The 27976-nt window shown below is 41.3% G+C and overlaps 1 protein-coding gene across 4 annotated transcripts in view; it reads left to right on the forward strand.

Moving 5' to 3' along the window:
* LOC128656390 (choline-phosphate cytidylyltransferase A) overlaps positions 1-27976 on the forward strand; it is a 125630-nt gene that overhangs the window by 74106 nt on the left and 23548 nt on the right. For all 4 annotated transcript variants that reach the window (XM_053710264.1, XM_053710266.1, XM_053710265.1 and 1 more), the window contains 4 exons: positions 686-837; positions 2406-2484; positions 3652-3794; positions 14880-15068. In XM_053710264.1, coding sequence (XP_053566239.1) covers positions 686-837; positions 2406-2484; positions 3652-3794; positions 14880-15068 — 563 coding nt within the window. The remainder of the gene's footprint in view (positions 1-685; positions 838-2405; positions 2485-3651; positions 3795-14879; positions 15069-27976) is intronic.

The raw sequence follows: 27976 nt of genomic DNA on the forward strand, positions 1-27976 counted from the left end.
GTATCTACACTCCAGTGGTGTATTCTATCTAATGCAGACAATCCCAATCTATATTTGGTACTACCAGAATACATTTCCAGCTCCATTTTTTTATGACACATTTGGTGATTGGACGTAAGGGTTCACTTTTAATCCAAATGTTCAGGCAACAGCAGAAATATTTAAAAAAGCATTTTGATACCAAGGAATATTAGTGTCTAGTTGTTGACCTGCAGTGCATTTGGCAACTTATTGTTATTAGATACCAATAGATCAGGTATATCAGTTTTTTTCTTACTCTGCTAGAAAAAAATGCTAGTTCTTAATGGATAGATATAATTAATTACATAAATATATAAAAGATCAATTTATTGTGCTGTCGGAGTAGTAATCTGACGTTATCTAAATAATGGACCATAAGGATAGTGTTCTGCAGCGGATAGCAAGGAATCCGTGCTTTGTAGGGTGGTGTAGGCCTTTTTTGCTTTAATCTAAGGCATGTAGCTAGAACACTTGTATATACTGTGTTGCTATCCTGCTGGCATTTTATGAGTTAGTGCTGCTTTGTTTTTTACTGTCTGTATTTGCAGCAGTAGAGTTAGCAAACCTTTGTCTTTTTATTGTCAGGTTATAACTATTGCAAAGATCATGAATGTCCACCAGTTCAAAGAGTATTGGATTTAAATATTTTATTTCTTTGTCTTAGTCTGCAGTGATGAGTTGACTCATAACCTGAAGGGCTTTACAGTAATGACAGAAGAAGAAAGATATGATGCAGTACAGCACTGTCGCTATGTAGATGAGGTGGCGAGAAATGCACCTTGGACACTCACCCCAGAATTCCTGGAAGAACATAGGGTAAGTGAGGAGACAGATGTTAATTACATCAGAATTACTCTTGATTTTGACTGTGCCATCAGCCATGATATATATTAATGGGACACTCTACACCAGAATTTTTATTGTTTAAAAAGATAGATAATCCCTTTATTACCCATTCCCCAGTTTTGCATAACAAGCACAGTTATATTAACATATGTTTTACCTCTGTGATTATTGTATCTAAGCCTCTGCAAACTGCCCCCTCATCTCAGTGCTGTTGACAGACATGCAGTTTAACCAATCAGTGCATACTCCTAAATAACTCCACAGGAGTGAGCATAATGTTATCTCTATGACACACATGAACTAACAGTGTCTAACTGTGAAAAACTGTCAAAATGCTCTGAGCTAAGAGGCGGTTTTCAACAGCTTAGAAATTAGTTTGAGCCTACCTAGGTTTAGCTTTTCAAAAATACCACCAAGGGAACAAAGCAAATTTAATGATAAAAGTCAATTGGAAAGTTGTTTAAAATTGCATGCCCTATCTGAATCATGAAAGTTTAATTTTTACTAGACTGTCCCTTTAATTATTCCTGCTGTGTTTCATTTATTTTATTTTTTACTATATGAATGAAACATTTTTCCCATCCAAAAATAACCTGCTTTGGCTGAACTCTATTTTATTTATTTATTTATTTTATTAGTAAGCGCATAAATAGGTTATTTACTATGTATATTAGTTTGTGTGCATATGTATGTGTGAATATAAATAAATGTGTGTGTATATATATATTTATATAATGTTATTGTTAACGTGCACTATTTGTTTATTTTTTATCAAAATTGTATTTATCAGGAATTTCCCATTCAAGTCTTTGTGGGCCACAAAGGTGCCAGTGATCCAATGGCTTTACCTATTTGAGTATCACAGAGTTAAAAGGATAAGAACAGTAAATACATGATAGACAGGCATAATGATGTACTCAAAGCAAATATTAGCCTTAGAATAATGTAGATATATATTTTACACTTCTAATGTGTGTTTAAATATTTAAGTTATAAGTGTTAAGGTTTATTTTCTATAAAGTACTTTAGTTTCTATAAGGTAATGTGCATCGCCACATTTAAACATATTTTCTTCTTATCTTTCCTGCTGAAACCAATTAGAGACAGATATAAAACAGGCAATAAAAAGACTGTGCAAACAAGTTGGTTTGGAAACTTAAATAAGGGAGAGAAGAAGAAAACAAGCTTAAATATGGTGGCACCTATTACTTTAGAGAAACTCAGTGGAATTTTGAAAAACAACCATTTTCAGAGTTCAATTTCAGGAAAGGTCACAAATAAATATTGAAGGTTTATTGCAAAGTTTTTTTGACTGCACATAATTAAACATTTTATATTACACTATTATACTAATATTCCTTTAATGAGGATTTGTAAATTGTATTATTCCTCAAACAGAGACATTTGCTTTGTTTATGGTCCTCTAAGACCCTTGGTATGAAATCTAAAGAGCCATCAATTCTGTCTTTATATTTGAAAGCAATACATATAGTGAAACTCCTTTTAAATTACTTTATCATTTATGCGTTTCATTTTAGATTGATTTTGTAGCCCATGATGACATCCCTTATTCGTCGGCAGGAAGTGATGATGTTTATAAGCACATAAAAGAAGCAGGTACATTTTATGAGCTCTTCATGAACAGAAACAATCCAGAAAAAGAACTATAAACTCAGTGCTTTAGGGCAAAAAACGCTGTGAAGATTTGTAAGGAGTCTTTATGTTTGTTCTCTGTCAATGGCTGCCTTTGGTCAACACAGAGAGAAACGCACTGTCAGAAACAAACAACCAGCTCAATAACTTGTTAGCTTGTTCTATGGCGATTTACCACCTGTGAGCAGCTCCTTTTTAACCCAGTAATGCTTTTCACAGAGTAGAACTTTCCTGGTTTATATCACTCTGATCTTGCCTATTAAGGTCAGTCCAGCACCGAAATACCAGGCAATTCCTCTCTGAACAAGGAACACAGCAACCCCAGACGATCGTTTGGCCTCCATTGGGCCTCATCGGTGAGGTTGAGCCATATTTCTCTAAGCACACTGAGCAAGGAGTCCACGTCTGATTGCCCCTTTTTCCCTTAGGGAGACATAATACATACAGAGAGAAGCGCACTCTCAGGAACGATCAACCAGCTCAATAACTTGCCTGTTCTGTGGCGATTTACCACCTGGGGTTTTGCCGTTTCTATCATTCAGAGAAGGGGTTGCCTGCTATTTTGGTACTGGACTGGACTATACTGTTAAGTCAGGACCAGACTGATATGCTACAGTTTCTTCTGAAACCACTCCGCTTTCTCTTATGAAAAAATCACTGTAAAAGAGGTCTGATGTACTGGACTTTTTTCTCTTGCTTATAGTGCTGCAGTGGGGTAAGCCTCTTAGGGCTAGAAGTGGCCCTTCTTAGTATCTTGGCTACTAATCTTTTGCCACCATCCTTCTACATTATTATAATTATGGTGCATCTGCCATGCTACATTTCCTCTAAAGTCTCTTAGAGTCTTTGTGTGCTGTACTGGCTTAATTTCTTTTTCTTTGGCCATCGTGTGTGCTTACCAGAAAATCCTAGCTGTTTAATGTTGAGGGAAAAGCGCTTTGGTTCAGTGATAGCAGCACAGTAAAATAAATGAGAGCTTTGGTCTCTGTTCTTCTAATGTCCTGAGAATTGTTATTAGTTGGAAGGAGTTATTTGTGATAGTTTGGTATTTATATTTAGGAACCAGTATCTATTTGAACTTTTCTTTTTTATTTATAGAGCCATTGTGACTTTTGTAATTTCTGTTCAAAGGAATGTTTGCACCAACCCAGCGAACAGAAGGAATCTCCACCTCTGACATCATCACTCGGATTGTACGAGATTATGATGTGTATGCACGTCGTAACCTACAGCGTGGATACACTGCTAAGGAGCTCAATGTCAGCTTCATCAATGTGAGTAAATAAAATAAAACTATTACTTATTATTAGATGTACAGAAGAGCTCCTGTGAGTACTTGGCAGTTTATCCATCTCTCCCAGCCCATAAGTGTTTAATAGAAATAATATTTCATTATTCTTTAATTGTATTTATTTTTGTCTACACATAGATGTGTTTGTTATTGATATTGTGGTTATGAATTGAATAATGCTATTATAATTGTCTAGCAAGCACATACTATATTTATTTACATATCTTCATGTTTGACACATATAATACATTTTCTGCTTACTGTCCCAACACATGGCTTCCATTTTGTTCAACTAGAAGGAGAGTTTTGCACAGCTATGTTACTTGAATTATTAATCACCAATTAAACAACAAACATGGTTTAAAAGAAAAGTTGCGCCTAAAGGATCCATTTGTTTAGTATGTTATGGAGTGAGGGCAGCTAACAGGCTTCACGATATATCAAGCAAATAATGACGACAAACAATGAAGATAATAAAAATTATTACCCGGATATGAAACACAATTTTTTTTCTTTCTGCATTCAGATATATACAATTTTAAATAACTTTACAATTTACTTCTATTATCAAATTTTCTTTGTTCTCTTGTATCATTTGTTAAAAAGCAATGAAGCATGCTTAGGAGCCGGCCCATTTCTGGAGTACTATATGACAGCAGATTTGAAATAATGTTATCCCTTTGCAAGAGCACTAGATAGCAACACCATTTCCTGCCAAGTAGTGCTCCAGTCACTTACCTAGGTATCTACAACAAAGAATACCATGGGAATGAAGTGCATTTGATAAAAGTAAAACTTTTAAAATCGTATGCTCTGTCTAAATCACAAAAGAAAATGTTACGGCTAGATTACGAGTTTTGTCGGTAAAAACTTGCGTTGCTAACGAGCCTTTTTTTTTCCAGCGCTCACTTAAAACAACGCTGGTATTACAAGTTTTCTGAATGGCTGCGTTAGCCTCAGAAAAGTGAGCGCTGAGCAAATTTAGCGCCACTTCTCACTGTAATACCAGCGTTGCTTACGGTAGCGGTAAGCTGGCTAAAACGTGCTCGTGCACGATCTCCCCATAGGAAACAATGGGGCTGAGACGGCTGAAAAAAAACCTTGCTCGTGCATGATCTCCCCATAGGACTCAATGGGGCTGAGACGGCTGAAAAAAAACCTAACACCTGCAAAAAAGCAGCGTTCAGCTTCTAACACAGCCCCATTGTTTCCTATGGCAAAATACTTTCTAAGTCTACACCTAACACCCTAACATGAACCCAGAGTCTAAACACCCCTAACCTTACACTTATTAACCCCTAATCTGCCGCCCCCGACATCCTCGCCACCTGCATTATATTATTAACCCCTAATCTGCCACTCCGGACACCACCGCCACCTACATTATACATATGAACCCCTAATCTGTTGCCCCTAACATCGCCGACACCTACATTATATTTATTAACCCCCTAATCTGCCGCCCCCAACGTCGCCGCCACCTACCTACAATTATTAACCCCTAATCTGCCGACCGGACATCGCCGCCACTATAATAAATGTATTAACCCCTAAACCGCAGCACTCCCGCCTTGCAAACACTATAAAATTTGTTATTAACCCCTAATCTGCCGTCCCTAACATTGCCGCCACCTACCTACAATTATTAACCCCTAATCTGCCGTCCCTAACATTGCCGCCACCTACCTACAATTATTAACCCCTAATCTGCCGCCCCTAACGTCGCTGCTACTATATTAAATGTACTAACCCCTAAACCTAAGTCTAACCCTAACACCCCCCTAACTTAAATCTATTTTTAATAAATCTAAATAAAATTACTATAATTAAATAAATTATTCCTATTTAAAACTAAATACTTACCTATAAAATAAACCCTAATATAGCTACAATATAACTAATAGTTACAGTGTAGCTATTTTAGGATTTATTTTTATTTTACAGGCAACTTTGTATTTATTTTAACTAGGTACAATAGTTATTAAATAGTTATTAACTATTTAATAACTACCTAGCTAAAATAAGTACAAATTTACCTGTAAAATAAAACCTAACCTAAGTTACAATTACACCTAACACTACTCTATAATTAAATTAATTACCTAAACTACCTACAATTAAATACAATTAAATAAACTAAATTACGGGGAAAAAACTCCACTAAATTACAGAAAATAAAAAAGAAATTAGAATATTTGAAACTAATTACACCTACTCTAATCCCCCTAATAAAATAAAAAAGCCCTCCAAAATAATAAAATTCCCTACCCTACACTAAATTACAAATAGCCCTTAAAAAGGGCCTTTTGCGGGGCATTGCCCCAAAGTAATCAGCTCTTTTACCTGTAAAAAAAATACAATACCCCCCCCCCAACATTAAAACCCACCACCCACATACCCCTACTCTAAAATCCACCCAATCCCCCCTTAAAAAACCTAACACTAACCCCATGAAGATCACCCTACCTTGAGCCGTCTTCACCCAGTCGGGCCGAACTCTTCATCCAATCCGGCAAGAAGAGGTCCTCTCCAGAGGGTCCGAAGTCTTCATCCTATCTGGGCAGAAGAGGACATCCAGACCGGAAGAAATCTTCATCCAAGCGGCATCTTGTTTCTTCATCCTTGCGGAGCGGCACCATCTTGAAGACCTCCAACGCGGAACATCCTCCTTGACCGACGACGAATGACGGTTCCTTTAAATGACGTCATCTTAGATGGCGTCCCTCGAATTCCAATTGGCTGATAGGATTCTATCAGCCAATCGGAATTAAGGTAGGAAAAATCCGATTGGCTGATTCAATCAGCCAATCGGATTGAAGTTCAATCTGATTGGCTGATCCAATCAGCCAATTGGATTGACCTTGCATTCTATTGGCTGTTCCGATCAGCCAATAGAATGCGAGGTCAATCCGATATCAGATTTTTTCTACCTTAATTCCGATTGGCTGATAGAATCCTATCAGCCAATCGGAATTTGAGGGACGCCATCTTGGATGACGTCATTTAAAGGAACCATCATTCGCCGTCGGTCAAGGAGGATGTTCCGCGTCGGAGGTCTTCAAGATGGTGCCGCTCCGCTCCCGAAGGATGAAGAAAGAAGATGCCGCTTGGATGAACACTTCTTCCGGTCTGGATGTCCTTTTCTGCCCGGATAGGATGAAGACTTCGGACCCTCTGGAGGACCTCTTCTTGCTGGATTGGATGAAGAGTTCGGCCTGGCTGGGTGAAGACGGCTCAAGGTAGGGTGATCTTCAGGGAGTTAGTTTTAGTTTTTTTTAAGGGGGGATTGGGTGGGTTTTAGAGTAGAGGTATGTGGGTGGTGGGTTTTAATGTTGGGGGGGTATTGTATTTTTTTTTACAGGTAAAAGAGCTGATTACTTTGGGGCAATGCCCCGCAAAAAGCCCTTTTAAGGGCTGGTAAAAGAGCTGATGATTACTTTGGGGCAATGCCCCGCAAAAGGCCCTTTTAAGGGCTATTTGTAATTTAGTGTAGGGTAGGGAATTTTATTATTTTGGGGGGCTTTTTTTATTTTATTAGGGGGATTGGAGTAGGTGTAATTAGTTTAAAATATTGTAATTTCTTTTTTATTTTCTGTAATTTAGTGTTTGTTTTTTTTCCGTAATTTATTTAATTTAATTGTATTTAATTGTAGGTAGTTTAGGTAATTAATTTAATTATAGAGTAGTGTTAGGTGTAATTGTAACTTAGGTTAGGGTTTATTTTACAGGTAAATTTGTACTTATCTTAGCTAGGTAGTTCTTAAATAGTTAATAACTATTTAATAACTATTGTACATAGTTAAAATAAATGCAAAGTTGCCTGTAAAATAAAAATAAATCCTAAAATAGCTACAATGTAACTATTATTTATATTGTAGCTATATTAGGGTTTATTTTATAGGTATTTAGTTTTAAATAGGAATAATTTATTTTAATTATAGTAATTTTATTTAGATTTATTAAAATTAGATTTGTTAGGGGGGTGTTAGGGTTAGACTTAGGTTTAGGGGTTAATACATTTAATATAGTGGCGGCAATGTTAGGGACGGCAGATTAGGGGTTAATAAAAAAAATTATAGTGTTTGCGAGGCGGGAGTGCGGCGGTTTAGGGGTTAATACATGTATTATAGTTTAATAACTATAATGTAGGTGTCGGCGATGTTAGGGGCAGCAGATTAGTGGTTCATAGGTATAATGTAGGTGGCGGCGATATCCGGTCGGCAGATTAGGGGTTAAACAATTTTATTTTAGTGTTTGCGATGTGGGGGGCCTCGGTTTAGGGGTTAATAGGTAGTTTATGGGTGTTAGTGTACTTTGTAGCACTGTAGTTAAGAGCTTTATGTTCCGGCGTTAGCCCATAAAACTACACACTTTTAAATGCAGTAGGAGTCTTGGCGGTAGAGGCTGTACCGCTCACTTCTTACAAGACTTGTAATACCGGCGTTAGGAAAATCCCATTAAAAAGATAGGATACGCAATTAACGTAAGGGGATTTGCGGTATGCAAAAGTCACGGAAAAAAAGTGAGCGGTACACCTGTACCTGCCAGACTTGTAATACCAACGGGCGTTAAAAAGCAGCGTTAGGACCCCTTAACGCTGCTTTTTAAGGCTAACGCCAAACTCGTAATCTAGCCGTTAGTATATAATAACCAGGGTGAGGGGAGCTTAAGTAGTGAATTGTACCACAATTTCTCCAACATAGGTGTGTCCGGTCCACGGCGTCATCCTTACTTGTGGGATATTCTCCTCCCCAACAGGAAATGGCAAAGAGCCCAGCAAAGCTGGTCACATGATCCCTCCTAGGCTCCGCCTACCCCAGTCATTCTCTTTGCCGTTGTACAGGCAACATCTCCACGGAGATGGCTTAGAGTTTTTTAGTGTTTAACTGTAGTTTTTATTATTCAATCAAGAGTTTGTTATTTTAAAATAGTGCTGGTATGTACTATTTACTCAGAAACAGAAAAGAGATGAAGATTTCTGTTTGTATGAGGAAAATGATTTTAGCACCGTAACTAAAATCCATGGCTGTTCCACACAGGACTGTTGAGAGCAATTAACTTCAGTTGGGGGAACAGTGTGCAGTCTCTTACTGCTTGAGGTATGACACATTCTAACAAGACGATGTAATGCTGGAAGCTGTCATTTTCCCTATGGGATCCGGTAAGCCATGTTTATTAAGATAGTAAATAAGGGCTTCACAAGGGCTTATTAAGACTGTAGACTTTTTCTGGGCTAAATCGATTCATTATTAACACATATTTAGCCTTGAGGAATCATTTATTCTGGGTATTTTGATATGATTATATCGGCAGGCACTGTTTTAGACACCTTATTCTTTAGGGGCTTTCCCTAATCATAGTCAGAGCCTCATTTTCGCGCCGGTATGGCGCACTTGTTTTTGAGGACAGCATGGCATGCAGCTGCATGTGTGTGGAGCTCTGATACATAGAAAAGTCTTTCTGAAGGCATCATTTGGTATCGTATTCCCCTTTGGGCTTGGTTGGGTCTCAGCAAAGCAGATTCCAGGGACTGTAAAGGGGTTAAATATAAAAACGGCTCCGGTTCCGTTATTTTAAGGGTTAAAGCTTCCAAATTTGGTGTGCAATACTTTTAAGGCTTTAAGACACTGTGGTGAAATTTTGGTGAATTTTGAACAATTCCTTCATACTTTTTCGCAATTGCAGTAATAAAGTGTGTTTAGTTTAAAATTTAAAGTGACAGTAACGGTTTTATTTTAAAACGTTTTTTGTGCTTTGTTATCAAGTTTATGCCTGTTTAACATGTCTGAACTACCAGATAGATTGTGTTCTGACTGTGGGGAAACCAAGGTTCCTTCTCATTTAACTATATGTATTTTATGTCATAAAAAAATTTAGTAAAAATGATGCCCAAGATGATTCCTCAAGTGAGGGGAGTAAGCATGGTACTGCATCATCCCCTCCTTCGTCTACACCAGTCTTGCCCATACAGGAGGCCCCTAGTACATCTAGTGCGCCAATACTCCTTACTATGCAACATTTAACGGCTGTAATGGATAATTCTATCAAAAACATTTTAGCCAATATGCCCACTTATCAGCGAAAGCGCGACTGCTCTGTTTTAGAAAATTCTGTAGAGCATGAGAACGCTGATGATATGGTTTCTGAAGGGCCCCTACACCAGTCTGAGGGGGCCAGGGAGGTTTTGTCTGAGGGAGAAATTTCAGATTCAGGAAACATTTCTCAACAAGCTGAACCTGATGTGATTACTTTTAAATTTAAGTTGGAACATCTCCGCGCTCTGCTTAAGGAGGTGTTATCCAATTTGGATGATTGTGATTATCTGGTCATTCCAGAACCACTATGTAAAATGGAAAAGTTCTTAGAGGCCCCGGGGCCCCCCGAAGCTTTTCCTATATCCAAGCGGGTGGCGTACATTGTTAGTAAAGAATGGGACAGGCCCGGTATACCTTTAGTACCTCCCCCCATATTTATAAAATTGTTTTCTTATAGTCGACCCCAGAAAGGACTGATGGCAGACAGTCCCCAAGGTCGAGGGGGCGGTTTCTACTCTACACAAGCGCGCCACTATACCCATAGAAGATAGTTGTGCTTTCCAAGATCCTATGGATAAAAAATTAGAAGGTCTGCTAAAGATGTTTGTTCAGCAAGGTTCCCTTCTACAACCAATTGCATGCATTGTCCCTGTCACTGCAGCCGCGTGTTTCTAGTTTGATGAGCTAGGAAAGGCGATTATTAGTAATTCTTCTTCTTATGAGGAGATTATGGACAGAATTCGTGCTCTTAAATTGGCTAATTCTTTCACCCTAGACGCCACCTTGCAATTGGCTAGGTTAGCGGCGAAAAAATTCTGGGTTTGCTATTGTGGCGCAGAGCGCTTTGGTTAAAATCTTGGGCAGCGGATGCGTCTTCCAAGAACAAATTGCTTGACATTCCTTTCAAGGGGAAAACACTCTTTGGCCCTGACTTGAAAGAGATTATCTCTGATATCACTGGGGGCAAGGGCCACGCCCTTCCTCAGGATAGGTCTTTTCAAGACCAAAAATAAACCTAAGTTTCGTCCCTTTCGCAGAAACGGATCAGCCCCAAGGGCTACGTCCTCTAAGCAGGAAGGTAATACTTCTCAAGCCAATCCAGCCTGGAGACCTATGCAAGGCTGGAACAAAGGAAAGCAGGCCAGGAAACCTGCCACTGCTACCAAGACAGCATGAAATGCGGGCCCCCGATCCGGGACCGGATCTGGTGGGGGGCAGACTCTCTCTCTTCGCTCAGGCTTGGGCAAGAGATGTTCTGGATCCTTGGGCGCTAGAAATAGTCTCCCAAGGTTATTCTCTGGAGTTCAAGGGGCTTCCTCCAAGGGGGAGGTTCCACAGGTCTCAGTTGTCTTCAGACCACATAAGAAGACAGGCATTCTTACATTGGGTAGAAGACCTGCTAAAAATGGGAGTGATTCATCCTGTTCCATTAGGAGAACAAGGGATGGGGTTCTACTCCAATCTGTTCATAGTTCCCAAAAAAGAGGGAACGTTCAGACCAATCTTAGATCTCAAGATCTTGAACAAGTTTCTCAAGGTTCCATCGTTCAAGATGGAAACCATTCGAACACTTCTTCCTTCCATCCAGGAAGGTCAATTCATGACCAAGGTGGATTTCAAGGATGCGTATCTACATATTCCTATCCACAAGGAACATCATCGGTTCCTAAGGTTTGCATTCCTGGACAAGCATTTCCAGTTCGTGGCGTTTTCTTTCGGATTAGCCACTGCTCCTAGGATTTTCTCATAGGTACTAGGGTCCCTTCTGGCGGTGCTAAGACCAAGGGGCATTGCTGTAGTACCTTACTTGGACGACATTCTGATTCGAGCGTCGTCCCTTCCTCAAGTAAAGGCTCACACGGACATTGTCCTGGCCTTTCTCAGATCTCACGGATGGAAAGTGAACGTGGAAAAGAGTTCTCTATCTCCGTCAACGAGGGTTCCCTTCTTGGGAACTATAATAGACTCCTTAGAAATGAGGATTTTTCTGACAGAAGCCAGAAAAACAAAACTTCTAGACTCTTGTCGGATACTTCATTCCGTTCCTCTTCCTTCCATAGCGCAGTGCATGGAAGTGATAGGTTTGATGGTAGCGGCAATGGACATAGTTCCTTTTGTGCGCATTCATCTAAGACCATTACAACTGTTCATGCTCAGTCAGTGGAATGGGGACTATTCAGACTTGTCTCCGAAGATACAAGAAAATCAGAGGACCAGAGACTCATTCCGTTGGTGGCTGTCCCTGGACAACCTGTCACAAGGGATGACCTTCCGCAGACCAGAGTGGGTCATTGTCACGACCGACGCCAGTCTGATGGGCTGGGGCGCGGTCTGGGGATCCCTGAAAGCTCAGGGTCTTTGGTCTCGGGTAGAATCTCTTCTACCGATAAATATTCTGGAACTGAGAGCGATATTCAATGCTCTCAAAGCTTGGCCTCAGCTAGCGAGGGCCAAGTTCATACATCAACCATCAGGGGGGAACAAGGAGTTCCCTAGCGATGGAAGAAGTGACCAAAATCATTCTATGGGCGGAGTCTCACTCCTGCCACCTGTCTGCTATCCACATCCCAGGAGTGGAAAATTGGGAAGCGGATTTTCTGAGTCGTCAGACATTGCATCCGGGGGAGTGGGAACTCCATCCGGAAATCTTTGCCCAAGTCACTCAACCGTGGGGCATTCCAGACATGGATCTGATGGCCTCTCGTCAGAACTTCAGAGTTCCTTACTACGGGTACAGATCCAGGGATCCCAAGGCGGCTCTAGTGGATGCACTAGTAGCACCTTGGACCTTCAAACTAGCTTATGTGTTCCCGCCGTTTCCTCTCATCCCCAGGCTGGTAGCCAGGATCAATCAGGAGAGGGCGTCGGTGATTTTGATAGCTCCTGCGTGGCCACGCAGGACTTGGTATGCAGATCTGGTGAATATGTCATCGGCTCCACTATGGAAGCTACCTTTGAGACGAGACCTTCTTGTTCTAGGTCCGTTCGACCCACTCCAGCTGACTGCTTGGAGATTGAACGCTTGATCTTATCAAAGCGAGGGTTCTCAGATTCTGTTATTAATACTCTTGTTCAGGCCTGAAAGCCTGTAACCAGAAAAATTACCACATAATTTGGTATATCTGTTGGTGTGAATCTGCAGGATTCCCTTGGGACAAGGTTAAGATTCCTAAGAGTCTATCCTTCCTTCGAGAAGGATTGGAAAAAGGATTATCTGCAAGTTCCTTGATGGGACATATTTCTGCCTTGTCTGTGTTACTTCACAAAAAGCTGGCAGCTGTGCCAGATGTTCTAGCCTTTGTTCAGGCTCTGGTTAGAATCAAGCCTGTTTACAAAATTTGGACTCCTCCTTGGAGTCTCAACCTAGTTCTTTCAGTTCTTCAGGGGGTTCCGTTTGAACCCTTACATTCCGTTGATATTAAAGTTATTATCTTGGAAAGTTTTGTTTTTGGTTGCAATTTCTTCTGCTAGAAGAGTTTCAGAATTATCTGCTCTGCAGTGTTCTTCTCCTTATCTGGTGTTCCATGCAGATAAGGTGGTTTTGCGTACTAAACCTGGTTTTCTTCCAAAAGTTGTTTCTAACAAAAACATTAACCAGGAGATAGTTGTGCCTTCTTTGTGTCCTAATCCAGTTTCAAAGAAGGAACGTTTGTTGCACAACTTGGATGTAGTTCGTGCTCTCAAATTTTACTTAGCAGCTACTAAGGATTTCAGACAAACTTTGTCTTTGTTTGTTGTTTATTCTGGTAAACGGAGAGGTCAAAAAGCAACTTCTACCTCTCTCTCCTTCTGGATTAAAAGCATTATCCGATTGGCTTATGAGACTGCCGGACGGCAGCCTCCTGAAAGAATCACAGCTCACTCCACTAGGGCTGTGGCTTCCACATGGGCCTTCAAGAACGAGGCTTCTGTTGATCAGATATGTAAGGCAGCGACTTGGTCTTCACTGCACACTTTTTCTAAATTTTACAAATTTGATACTTTTGCTTCTTCTGAGGCTATTTTTGGGAGAAAGGTTTTGCAAGCCGTGGTGCCTTCCATTTAGGTGACCTGATTTGCTCCCTCCCTTCATCCGTGTCCTAAAGCTTTGGTATTGGTTCCCACAAGTAAGGATGACGCCGTGGACCGGACACACCTATGTTGGAGAAAACAGAATTTATGTTTACCTGATAAATTACTTTCTCCAACGGTGTGTCCGGTCCACGGCCCGCCCTGGTTTTTTTAATCAGGTCTGATAATTTATTTTCTTTAACTACAGTCACCACGGTAACATATGGTTTCTCCTATGCAAATATTCCTCCTTAACGTCGGTCGAATGACTGGGGTAGGCGGAGCCTAGGAGGGATCATGTGACCAGCTTTGCTGGGCTCTTTGCCATTTCCTGTTGGGGAGGAGAATATCCCACAAGTAAGGATGACGCCGTGGACCGGACACACCGTTGGAGAAAGTAATTTATCAGGTAAACATAAATTCTGTTTTTGTTGTATCAGTGAATTGTACCACAGTTTTTGTGTATCAGATATAAATAAAATGTATTAATTTTTACAAATAAAATTATATTTATTTTTAAAACACTTTTAAATGTTGGTATAGAGCTCTAGTACCATAAAAACAATTGATGGAATGTATACATGTATAATATGCACAATGCTATAAAAACAATAGTCAAGGATATAAGATAAAAACAATTTCTCTGAATATGAAATGACAAATATACATAAATGAGTGGACAAAATATTATGTATACAGTCCCGTATTTCTTGTGCTCAAAAAAGCCTTGTATATTTTTCTTTATTTTTCTCTTAAATTAGAGTGATCTGGCTTGTGGTATACTCTGTTATTTGAACCAGCGGGCGTTAAAAAGCAGAGTTAGGACCCCTTAACGCTGCTTTTTAAGGCTAACGCCAAACTCGTAATCTAGCCGTTAGTGTTTTATATGAATAGCTACAAACGACTGCATCACTACTCTATTTAGATATTTTGTTTTACAACATCAGACCTAGTTTTTTTCTACCTATACTTTGTTGTTCCAGGAGAAGCGCTATAACCTACAGGAACGTGTGGACAAAGTAAAGAAGAAGGTGAAGGATGTAGAGGAGAAGTCCAAGGAATTTGTGCAGAAAGTAGAGGAGAAAAGTATTGACCTAATTCAGAAATGGGAAGAAAAATCACGAGAGTTTATTGGGAACTTCCTGGAAATGTTTGGCCCAGAGGGAGCATTGGTAAGAAAATGTTACTTGGATCAGGCTAGGTATTTGATTGCTGCATATGGAAACACTATGTTGAATCTGTAAATCAATGGCCAAAATACAGTGTTAAAGGGCCATAATAGTCAAAAAATTAAATTCTCTAATTCTTTGCAGCATGTAATTTTAAGACTAGCAACCTTGCATTACTATGTTTTTAAACTGCCCCCCCCCCCCCAAGAGGTTAAACACACAGTAGAAGTGCTGTGGTAACCTGTGCTGCTGATTGGATCACTGGCAGTTTCAGCATGCGACCAGCAGTGCTCTACAGGTTCTGAGTACTTCTACTATGTGTGTAACCCCTTAGTGGGATAGTAGTGCAGGGTCGCTAGTCTTAACATTACATGTTCTAACCAATTAGAGCATTTAATTTCTTTTATCAGATGGTGAGAATCCACGAGTCATCACATGTGGGAATATTCCCCTCCTGACCACTAGGAGGAGGCAAAATACACCCTAACACACCAGCGCTTTAAGTCCCTCCTACTTCCCATGATCCTCAGTCATGTTCTTTTGCCTACTTGATGATGAGAGAAATGCAAAATCTACTCAATGTTTTATAGGGCATCCACTAACCCAGTGTTTCTCAACCACGGTCCTCAAGTAACACTAACAGGCCAGGTTTTTATTATAGCTGAACTAGCGCACAGGTGAAATAATCAGCTGATGGGTGAGAGCAGGTTAGTTACCATGGTTACTGATCAGATGATTATTTCACCTGTGCTCTAGTTCAGCTATAATGAAAACCTGACCGGTTGAGTTACTTGAGGACCTGCAGTTGAGGTAAGCACAGTGGATGGAGGTGCTGAGAGGTAAGTACCTTCACATTCATAGCCCTCCATCTATTAGTATGAACATGTTCACATGCTTCAAATAGTCTTGGCCTGGGGACATATATTTATACACCATACACCTTTTACTAGCAATTTATAGCACTTTTGGGCACTTTAAAAAAAAAAAAAAACTTTTGCTTTGGTTGTTACTGTTGAATTTAGCATATAAAATACTTCTTGCTGGAAGCATTCGCCGCACTGAGCTGCTCAGGCAACCTACAGCAGAACACTATTTTGCTGAGAGGTGACGTTTCCACCTCTTAACCAATAGCTGTGCTGGCTATCCGGCTAGGTGCCAGTTGGAATGCACGTTTTTTTTCTAAGAGGTGGAAACTTTACCTCTCAGCATATATCGTTCTGCCGTGGGCTGCCTGAGCAACTCAGTGTGGCAAACGCTTCCAACTTATACTTCATGAATCCAAATGCTAGGATTTACAATCACCTTAACATGTTCAGAAGTTGCTTCTGATCTATGCGCACAGTATGTTTTACTTTACCTGCACTAAATGTTTGCTTGTTACCTTCATGTTTTTTAGCTTTATCGCTCACCAGCAGCACAGACGTGCTATGTGTTAACTGTTTTAGTGTGCCTTTTCAGTTTTATAATCCTTTCCTGCTCCTGTGTTGTTGTAACATTGTCAACATGTAGAAAGCTTATCCGGATCGGAAGAGGTGGTAAGGCACTCTGATCCTCAGAGCTTGCTTTCAAATTTGACGTACAAAATTGATTTAACCCTTTATGTGCTGTTATTTGCTATGTAAGCTTTTTTTCTTTTACAAAGATATGATGAGTCCACGGATTTCATCCTTACTTGTGGGATATTAACCCCCTGCTAACAGGAAGTGGCAAAGAGCACCACAGCAGAGCTGTATATATAGCCCCTCCCTTCCCCTCCACCTCCAGTCATTCTCTTTGCCTGTGTTATACTAGGAAGACATGGTAAAGTGAGGTGTTAGTTTTAGTTTCTTCAATCAAGAAGTTTTTTATTTTAAATGGTACCGGTGCATACTATTTTCCTCAGGGGGATATGGAAGAAGATTTCTGCCCTGAGGTTGATGATCTTAGCAGTTGTAACTAAGTTCCATGCTGGTTCCCACAAAGACTTCTGAAGGTAACCATGAGACATCTTCAGTGTGGAGACCGGTTTCATGCTACAAGCAGCATTAAGGTATGTGCAGCCTTTTTTTCTGAGGAGACTTGGTGTATAGGAACTGGCTGGCATTATTTCCCAATATGGGAATGGGGTAAGCAGTAAATCCTATTATAAAAGGGATGTTACTAGAGTCCCTATATTATATTTTTCTTTAGTTGATATTTGGGCATTATGTGACATGGGAGACAATGTAAAAAACGATGTGTTACGTTTTTTATTTTTTGCATTTAAAAATTGTTTGTTTTTTGTTTGAGGGTTGTATTCTGTGTATACTTTTACTCTGGTGCAAAACCGCACTTCCATCTGGTTTTGTTTGGGCCTACTCTGACTTTGACCTTAAGGGGCGGAGCTTAGTTTCACGCGCTCAGATGCGCACTTCCTTCAAGCTAAGCAGCAGCAAGCAGTAACTTGGAAGGCTCCTGGACTGTGTAGCTGGTCTGAAGGGTTGGAAACTTGTTTCGAAGTACCCTGGGGGCAGGTAGGCGCCACAGCAGAGCTGTGGCGAGGTGCAGAGGGTATTTTTATCTATCTTTTGATATTAGTACTTCTAAAGCCTCATTTCTACCCTTGCTTCTGGGTGCAGTAATTTTTGGATTAACCAACGATATTTAGTCAAATTTGGGGTTAATTTTATGTTTTTTGAGCATTTTGGAAATATTGTTCACTTTTTCTTTCTTAAAGGCACAGTACACGTTTTTTTCAAATGTTTATTTTTTGCAATAAATAAGTGTTTATACGACTTTTGTGGTACTACTAGTCTGTTCAACATGTCTGACATTGAGGTTTTTCATTGTTCTATGTGTTTAGAAGCCGTTGTGCAACCCCCTCTTACATTGTGTAGCTTTTGTACTAAAAAGGGCCTTACAATGTAAAAAGCATATTTTAAATAAAGAAAGTGTGCCTAAGGATGATTCTCAGTCTGAAGAGAATCAGGATATGCCATCTAATTCTCCCCAAGTGTCACAACCTTTAACGTCCACAAAAGCGACGCCTAGTACTTCTTATGCATCTAATTCTTTTACTCTGCAGGAGATGTCTGCAGTTATGTCAACTACCCTTACAGAGGTATTGTCTAAATTACCAGTGTTGCAGGATAAACGCAGTAGGTCAAGTATCAATGTAAATACTGAATCCACTGATGCTTTATTAGCTATTTCTGATGTTCCCTCACAGTGCTCTGAGTTGGGGATCATGGAATTACTGTCTGAGGGTGAGATTTCTGATTCAGGGAATGTTTTGCCTCAGACAGATTCGGATGTTATGTCATTTAAATTTAAAATTGAACACCTCCGCCTGTTACTTAGGGAGGTTTTAGCGACTCTGGATGATTGTGATCCTATTGTGATTCCTCCAGAGAAGTTGTGTAAAATGGATAAATATTTGGAAGTTCCTACTTACACTGATGTTTTTCCGCTTCCTAAGAGAATTTCGGAAATTATTAGAAAGGAATGGGATAGACCAGGTATACCGTTTTCTCCCTCTCCTAATTTTAAGAAAATGTTTCCCATATCAGATACCATTCGGGACTCATGGCAAACGGTCCCTAAGATAGAGGGAGCTATATCTTCTCTAGCTAAGCGTACTACTATACCAATTGAGGATAGTTGTGCTTTTAAGGACCCTATGGATAAGAAGTTAGAGGGTTTACTAAAGAAATTATTTGTTAATCTGGGGTTTCTTTTACAACCTACGGCTTGCATTGTTCCATTAACTACTGCAGCAGCTTTTTGGATTGAGGCTCTAGAAGAGTCTCTTAAGGTTGAGACTCCGTTAGATGACATCTTAGATAGAATTAAAGCTCTTAAGCTAGCTAATTCTTTTATTACCGATGCCGCTTTTCAAATTGCTAAATTAGCGGCAAAAAATGCAGGATTTGCTATTTTAGCACGTAGAGCATTATGGCTTAAATCTTGGTCTGCTGATGTGTCATCAAAACATAAGCTTTTAGCCATTCCCTTTAAAGGTAAGAGCCTTTTTGGGCAAGAATTGAAGGAAATCATTTCTGATATTACAGGAGGTAAGGGCCATGCCCTACCTCAGGATAAGTCGGTTGAAATGAGGGGTAAACAGAATAATTTTCGTTCCTTTCGGAACTTTAAAGGAGAACCCCCTGCTTCATCTTCCTCTTCAAAGCAAGAAGGGAATTTTACCCAATCTAAGTCAGTTTGGAGACCCAATCAGAACTGGAATAAGGGTAAACAATCCAAAAAACCCAATGCTGGTCCTAAGACAGCATGAAGGGGTGGCCCTCGATCCGGGACCGGATCTAGTAGGGGGCAGACTCTCTTTCTTTGCTCAGGCTTGGGCAAGAGATGTTCAGGATTCCTGGGCACTAGGAATAGTGACCCACGGTTATCAATTAGAATTCAAGGATTTTCTCCCAAGAGGGAGATTTCATCTTTCAAAATTATCTGCAAACCAGATAAAAAGAGAAGCGTTCTTACGCTGTGTAAAAGACCTTTTTACTATGGGAGTAATCTGTCCGGTTCCAAAATTGGAACAGGGACAGGGGTTTTACTCAAACATATTTGTGGTTCCCAAAAAAGAGGGAACGTTCAGACCCATTTTAGACCTCAAGTGTCTAAACAAATTTCTAAGAGTTCCATCATTCAAGATGGAGACAATTCGAACGATTTTGCCAATGATCCAGGAGGGTCAATATACGACTACCGTGGATTTAAAGGATGCTTACCTTCATATTCCTATCCACAAGAATCATCATCGGTTTCTAAGGTTTGCTTTCTTGGACAAACCATTATCAGTTCGTGGCTCTTCCTTTCAGGTTGGCCACAGCACCCAGAATCTTCACAAAGGTTCTAGGGTCTCTTTTGGCGGCTCTCAGACCACAAGGGATAGCGGTGGCGCCTTATCTGGAAGATATTCTGATTCAGGCGTCATCATATCATCTGACAAAATCTCACACGGACACAGTGTTGTCTTTTCTGAGAACTCACGGCTGGAAGGTGAACATAGAGAAGAGTTCTCTTGTCCCACAGACAAGGGTTCCTTTCTTGGGAACTCTGATAGACTCGGTAACCATGAAAGTATTTCTGACAGAGGTCTGAAAATCAAAGATTCTGAATACTTGCCGAGCACTTCAGTCCATTCCTCGGCCATCAGTGGCTCAGTGTATGGAGGTAATTGGATTAATGGTAGCGGCAATGGGCATCGTTCCGTTTGCTCGCTTTCATCTCAGACCACTGCAAATGTGCATGCTCTGTTAGTGTAATGGGGATTATGCGGATTTATCTCCTCAGATAAACCTGGATCAAGAGACCAGAAACTCTCTTCTTTGGTGGTTGTCGCCGGATCATCTGTCCCAGGGGAATGGTTTCCGCAGACCCTCATGGGTGATAGTGAGAACAGATGCCAACCTTCTGGGCTGGTGTGCAGTTTGGAATTCCCTGAAGGCTCAGGGTGTTTGGAATCAGGTGGAGTCTCTACTTCCAATCAATATTCTGGAACTGAGGGCAATATTCAATGCGTTTTCATCAGATTCCAGTCGGACAATGTAACGACTGTGGCATATGTCAATCATCAGGGGGGAACAAGGAGTTCCTTAGCGATGATAGAAGTATTCAAGATAATCAGTTGGGCAGAGGCCCACTTTTGTCATCTGTCAGCGATCTACATCCCAGGGCTAGAGAACTGGGAAGCAGATTTTATAAGTCGACAGACTTTTCATCCGGGGGAGTGGGAACTTCACCCGGAGGTATTTGCCTCATTGATTCTCAGATGAGCAGACCAGAATTGTATTTGATAGCATCTCGTCAGAATGCCAAGCTTCCAAGATACGGATCCCGGTCAAGGGATCCTCAGGCCGAACTGATAGATGTCTTGGCAGTGCCTTGGTTGTTCAGCCTGGCTTATGTGTTTCCACCGTTTCCTCTCCTCCCAGGCGTGATTGTTCGAATCAAACAGGAGAGAGCTTCTGTGATCCTGATAGCGCCTGCGTGGCCACGCAGGACTTGGTATGCGGATCTAGTGGACATGTCCTCTCTGCCTCCGTGGAGAATTCCATTGAGACAGGACCTTCTCGTTCAAGGGCCTTTCCAACATCCAAATCTAATTTCTCTGCAGCTGACTGCGTGGAGATTGAACGCTTGATTTTATCGAAGCGAGGATTCTCTGATTCAGTCATCAATACTTTGATACAGGCTACAAAGCCTGTCACTAGAAAAATCTATCATAAGATATGGTGTAAATATCTTTATTGGAGTAAATCCAAGGGTTACTCATGGAGTAAGGTTAGGATTCTGTCTTTTCTCCAAGAAGGATTGGAGAAAGGGTTATCAGCGAGTTCCTTAAAGGGACAAATTTCAGCTTTGTCAATTCTGTTTCATAAACGTTTGGCAAATGTACCGGATGTTCAGTCTTTTTGTCAGGCTCTATCTAGAATTAAGCCTGTATTTAGACCTATTACTCCTCCCTGGAGTTTGAATTTAGTTCTTCGAGTTCTTCAAGGGGTTCCGTTTGAACCTATGCATTCCATAGATATTAAACTATTATCTTGGAAAGTTCTGTTTCTGGTTGCTATTTCTCCAACATTGGTGTGTCCGGTCCACGGCGTCATCCATTACTTGTGGGATATTCTCCTCCCCCACAGGGAAAGGCAAGGAGAGCACACAGCAAGAGCTGTCCATATAGTCCCTCCCAGGCTCCGCCCCCCCAGTCATTCTCCTTGCCGCTCTGAACAAGTAGCATCTCCTCGGGGATGGTGAGGAGTTTGTGGTGTTTAGTTGTAGTTTTTTATTCTTCTATCAAGAGTTTGTTATTTTAAAATAGTGCTGGTATGTACTATTTACTCTGAAACAGAAAGAGATGAAGAGTTCTGTTTAAAAGAGGATTATGATTTTAGCAGACAGTAACTAAAATCAGTTGCTGTTCCCACACAGGACTGTTGAGATGAGAGAACTTCAGTTGGGGGGAACAGTTTGCAGACTTTTCTGCTCAAGGTATGACTAGCCATTTTTCTAACAAGACTGTGTAATGCTGGAAGGCTGTCATTTTCCCTCATGGGGATTGGTAAGCCATTTTCTTAGTCTCAAACAGAATAAAGGGCTTATTATGGGCTATACACTGGTAGACACTCTTAAGGGCTAAATCGATTGCTTTATTTAAGTATTATATGCAGTTTGAAGTTGAATTTCACACTTTTATAACATTGGGGAACGTTTTTTAGCACCAGGCACTTGTTAAGACACCTTCCCAGTCAGGAAGGGCCTTTCTCTGTAGTAGGCAGAGCCTCATTTTCACGCCATTACTGTGCAGTTACTTTTGAGTACAGTACATGCAGCTGCATGTGTGTGGGTCTGGAATCCACTAAAAACGTTCCTAGAAGGCTTCATTTGGTATCATATACCCCCCTGGGATTGGTGAAGTTGCAGCAAAGGCTGTGGCTGGGACTGTAAGGGGGTTAAAATGAAAAACGGCTCCGGTTTCCACATTTTAAGGGTTAACAGCTTGAAAATTGGGGTGCAATACTTTGAATGCATTAAGACACTGTGGTGAAAATTTGGTAAAGATTGGATAATTCCTTCATAGTTTTTCACATATTCAGTAATAAAGTGTGCCCTGTTTAACATTTAAAGAGACAGTAACAGTTTTGTTTTAAAACGGTTTTTGTGCTTTATTAACCAGTTTAAGCCTGTTTAACATGTCTGTACCTTCAGATAGATCATGTTCTGTATGTATGGTAGCCAATGTGGTTCCCCCTTCAAATATGTGTGATAATTGTGCCATAGCGTCCAAACAAAGTAAGGACAGTACTGTCACAAATTGTAAAGTTGCCCAGGATGATTCCTCAGATGAAGGAAGTAGAGATAGTTCTACATCTTCTCCTTCTGTGTCTATACCAGTTATGCCCGCGCAGGCGACCCCTAGTACTTCTAGCGCGCCAATGCTTGTTACTATGCAGCAATTGACGGCAGTAATGGATAACTCCATAGCTAATATTTTATCCAAAATGCCAGCATTTCAGAGAAAGCGCGATTGCTCTGTTTTAAACACTGTAGAGCAGGAGGGCGCTGATGATAATTTTTCTGTCATACCCTCACACCAATCTGAATTGGCAGTGAGGGAGGGTTTGTCAGATGGGGAAATTTCTGATACAGGAAGAATTTCTCAGCAGGCAGAACCTGATGTTGTGACATTTAAATCAAAATTAGAGCATCTCCGCGCATTACTTAAGGAGGTGCTATCTACTCTGGATGATTGTGACAATCTGGTCAACCCAGAAAAATTGTGCAAGATGGACAAGTTCCTTGAGGTCCCGGTGCACCCTGATGCTTTTCCGATACCTAAACGGGTGGCGGACATAGTGAATAAGGAGTGGGAGAAGCCAGGCATACCTTTTGTCCCTCCTCCTATATTTAAGAAATTGTTCCCTATGGTCGACCCCAGGAAGGACACATGGCAAACAGTCCCTAAGGTTGAGGGGGCGGTTTCTACTCTAGCCAAGCGCACGACCATTCCTATTGAGGACAATTGTGCTTTCAAAGATCCTATGGATAAAAAATTGGAGCGTTTGCTTAAAAAGATTTTTGTACAGCAAGGTTACCTCCTTTAACCTATTTTGTGCATTATTCCTGTCACTACAGCGGTGTGGTTCTGGTTCGAGGAACTGGAAAAGTCGCTCAGTAGGGAGACTCCGTATGAGGAAGTCATGGACAGAATTCACGCACTTAAGTTAGCTAATTCCTTTATTTTAGACACCGCTTTGCAGTTAGCGAGGTTAGCGGCGAAAAATTCAGGGTTTACAATTGGGGCGCGTAGAGCGCTCTGGCTAAAGTCTTGGTCGGGGGATGTATCTTCCAAGACAAAATTGCTTAATACCCCTTTCAAAGGTAAGACCCTTTTTGGGCCAGAATTGAAAGAGATTATTTCAGACATCACTGAGGGAAAGGGCCATGCCCTCCCACAAGATAAACCTTTCAAGGCTAAGAATAAGTCCAATTTTCGTTCCATTCGCAATTTCAGGAACGGACCGGCTTCCAACTTGGCAGCCTCTAGACAAGAGGGTAACGCTTCCCAGACTAAACCAGCTTGGAAATCAATGCAAGGCTGGAACAAGGGTAAACAGGCCAAGAAGCCTGCTGCTGCTACCAAAACAGCATGAAGGGGTAGCCCCCGATCCGGGACCGGATCTAGTAGGGGGCAGACGCTCTCTCTTTGCTCAGGCTTAGGCAAGAGATGTTCAGGATCCCTGGACACTAGAAATAGTCTCTCAGGGTTTTCTTCTGGAGTTCAAGGAACTACCCTCAAGGGGAAGGTTCCACATGTCTAACTTATCTTCAAACCAAATAAAGAGACAGGCATTCTTACATTGTGTAGAAGACCTGTTAAAGATGGGAGTGATACACCCAGTTCCAACTGTGGAACAAGGTCGGGGGTTTTACTCAAATCTGTTTGTAGTTCCCAAAAAAGAGGGAATTTTCAGACCAATTCTGGATTTAAAAATTCTAAACAAATTTCTCAGAGTTCCATTGTTCAAATGGAAACCATTCGAACAATTTTATCTACAATCCAGGAGGGTCAATTTATGACTACCGTGGATTTAAAGGATGCGTATCTACATATTCCTATCCACAAAGATAATCCAAGGATTTTCACAAAGGTGCTAGGGTCCCTTCTAGAGGTTCTAAGACCAAGGGGTATTGCAGTGGCACCTTATCTGGACGACATTCTAATCCAAACGTCGTCTCTTTCCAAAGCAAAGGCTCATACAGACATTGTTCTAGCCTTTCTCATATCTCACGGGTGGAAGGTGAACGTAGAAAAGAGTTCCCTGTCTCCGTCGACAAGAGTTCCCTTCTTGGGAACGATAATAGATTCTTTAAAAATTGAAGATCTTCCTGACAAAAGTCAGAAAGTCAAAGCTTCTAAAGCTTGTCAAGTTCTTCACTCTATTCTGCAGCCTTCCATAGCTCAGTGCATGGTAGTAGTAGGGTTGATGGTTGCAGCAATGGACATAGTTCCTTTTGCTCAAATTCATCTAAGACCATTACAACTGTGCATGCTCAAGCAGTGGAATGGGGACTATACAGACTTGTCTCCAAAGATTCAAGTAGACCAGATGACCAGAGACTCACTCCGTTGGTGGTTGTCACAGGATCACCTGTCTCAGGGAATGAGTTTCCGCAGACCAGAGTGGGTCATTGTCACGACCGATGCCAGTCTATTAGGCTGGGGTGCGGTCTGGGATTCCCTGAAAGCTCAGGGTCTATGGTCTCGGGAAGAGTCTCTTCTCCCGATAAACATCCTGGAACTGAGAGCGAAATTCAATCCTCTCCGGGCTTGGCCTCAACTAGCGAAGGCCGGATTCATAAGATTCCAGTCAGACAACATGAGGACTGTAGCTTACATCAACCATCAGGGAGGAACAAAGAGTTCCTTGGCGATGAGAGAGGTATCCAAGATCATCAAATGGGCGGAGGATCACTCCTGCTATCTATCTGCAATTCACATCCCAGGAGTAGACAACTGGGAGGCGGATTATCTGAGTCGGCAGCCTTTCCATCTGGGGGAGTGGGAACTCCACCCGGAGGTTTTTGCCCAGTTGACTCAATTATGGGACATTCCAGACATGGATCTGATGGCGTCTCGTCAGAACTTCAAGGTTCCTTGCTACGGGTCCAGATCCAGGGATCCCAAGGCGACTCTAGTGGATGCATTAGTTACGCCTTGGTCGTTCAACCTAGCTTATGCATTTCCACCGTTCCCTCTCCTTCCCAGGCTTGTAGCCAGGATCAAACAGGAGAAGGCCTCAGTGATTCTGATAGCTCCTGCGTGGCCACGCAGGACTTGGTATGCAGACCTGGTGAATATGTCATCGGCTCCACCATGGAAGCTACCTTTGAGACAGGATCTTCTAGTGCAAGGTCCATTCGAACATCCAAATCTAGTTTCTCTCCAGCTGACTACTTTGAAATTGAACGCTTGATTTTATCCAAGCGCGGGTTTTCAGATTCAGTGATAGATACTCTGGTCCAAGCCAGAAAACCTGTGACTAGAAGGATTTACCATAAAATATGGAAAGGATATATCTGTTGGTGTGAATCCAAAGGATTCTCATGGATTAATATTCCCAGGATCCTCTCCTTTCTAACAAGAAGGTTTGGATAAGGGATTGTCAGCGAGTTCTCTAAAAGGACAGAGATCTGCTTTATCTGTCTTGTTACACAGACGACTGGCAGCTGTGCCAGATGTACAAGCTTTTGTACAGGCTTTGGTCAGAATCAAACCTGTTTACAGACCTTTGACTCCTCCCTGGAGTCTAAATTTAGTTTTTTCAGTTCTTCAAGGGGTTCCATTTGAACCCTTACATTCCATAGATATCAAGTTACTATCTTGGAAAGTTCTGTTTTTGGTTGCTATTTCTTCTGCTAGAAGAGTTTCTGAACTATCTGCTTTGCAGTGTGATCCACCCTATCTGGTGTTCCATTCAGATAAGGTTGTTTTGCGTACCAAGCCTGGTTTTCTTCCAAAAGTTGTTTCCAACAAGAATATTAACCAGGAAATAGTTGTCCCTTCTTTGTGTCCGAATCCAGTTTCAAAGAAGGAACATTTGTTACACCATTTAGATGTAGTCCGTGCTTTAAAGTTCTATTTAGAAGCAACAAAGGATTTCAGACAAAACTTTTTTTGTTTGTCGTTTATTCTGGTAAGAGGAGAGGACAAAAAGCTACTGCTACCTCTCTTTCTTTCTGGCTGAAAAGCATTATCCGATTGGCTTATGAGACTGCCGGACGGCAGCCTCCTGAACGAATCACAGCTCACTCTACTAGGGCTGTGGCTTCCACATGGGCCTTCAAGAACGAGGCTTCTGTTGATCAGATATGTGAGGCAGCAACTTGATCTTCTCTGCACACTTTTGCCAAATTCTACAAATTTGATACTTTTTGCTTCTTCGGAGGCTATTTTTGGGAGAAAGGTTTTGCAAGCCGTGGTGCCTTCTGTTTAGGTAACCTGATTTGCTCCCTCCCTTCATCCGTGTCCTAAAGCTTTGGTATTGGTTCCCACAAGTAATGGATGACGCCGTGGACCGGACACACCAATGTTGGAGAAAACAGAATTTATGCTTACCTGATAAATTACTTTCTCCAACGGTGTGTCCGGTCCACGGCCCGCCCTGGTTTTTTAATCAGGTTTGAAAAATTTCTCTCTCTATACACTACAGTCACCACGGCACCCTATAGTTTCTCCTTTTTTTCTCCTAACCGTCGGTCGAATGACTGGGGGGGCGGAGCCTGGGAGGGACTATATGGACAGCTCTTGCTGTGTGCTCTCCTTGCCTTTCCCTGTGGGGGAGGAGAATATCCCACAAGTAATGGATGACGCCGTGGACCGGACACACTGTTGGAGAAAGTAATTTATCAGGTAAGCATAAATTCTGTTTTCTTCTGCTCGAATAGTTTCTGAGCTTTCAGCATTGCCGTATGATTCGCCTTATCTAATTTTTCATTCTGATAAGGTGGTTTTACGGTCCAAACCTTGATTTCTTCCTAAGGTTGTTTCGAATAAGAATATTAATCAGGAAATTGTTGTTCCTTCCTTGTGTCCTAATCCTTCTTCTAAGAAGGAGCGTCTGTTACATAATTTGGACGTGGTCCGTGCCTTAAAGATTTACTTACAGGCAACTAAGGATTTCCGTCAGTCAACTTCATTATTCATTGTTTATTCTGGAAAGCGTAGGGGTCAGAAAGCTACGGCTACCTCTTTTGCTGAGAAGTATCATCCGCCTGGCATATGAGACTGCTGGACAGCAGCCTCCTGAAAGAATTACGCCTCATTCTACTAGGGCTGTGGCTTCCACATGGGCTTTTAAAAACGATGCTTCTGTTGAACAGATTTGTAAGGCTGCGACTTGGTCGTCCCTTCACACTTTTTCCAAATTTTA

This window comes from Bombina bombina, chromosome 4 (genome assembly GCF_027579735.1).
Source record: "Bombina bombina isolate aBomBom1 chromosome 4, aBomBom1.pri, whole genome shotgun sequence".
Lineage (NCBI taxonomy): Eukaryota > Metazoa > Chordata > Amphibia > Anura > Bombinatoridae > Bombina > Bombina bombina.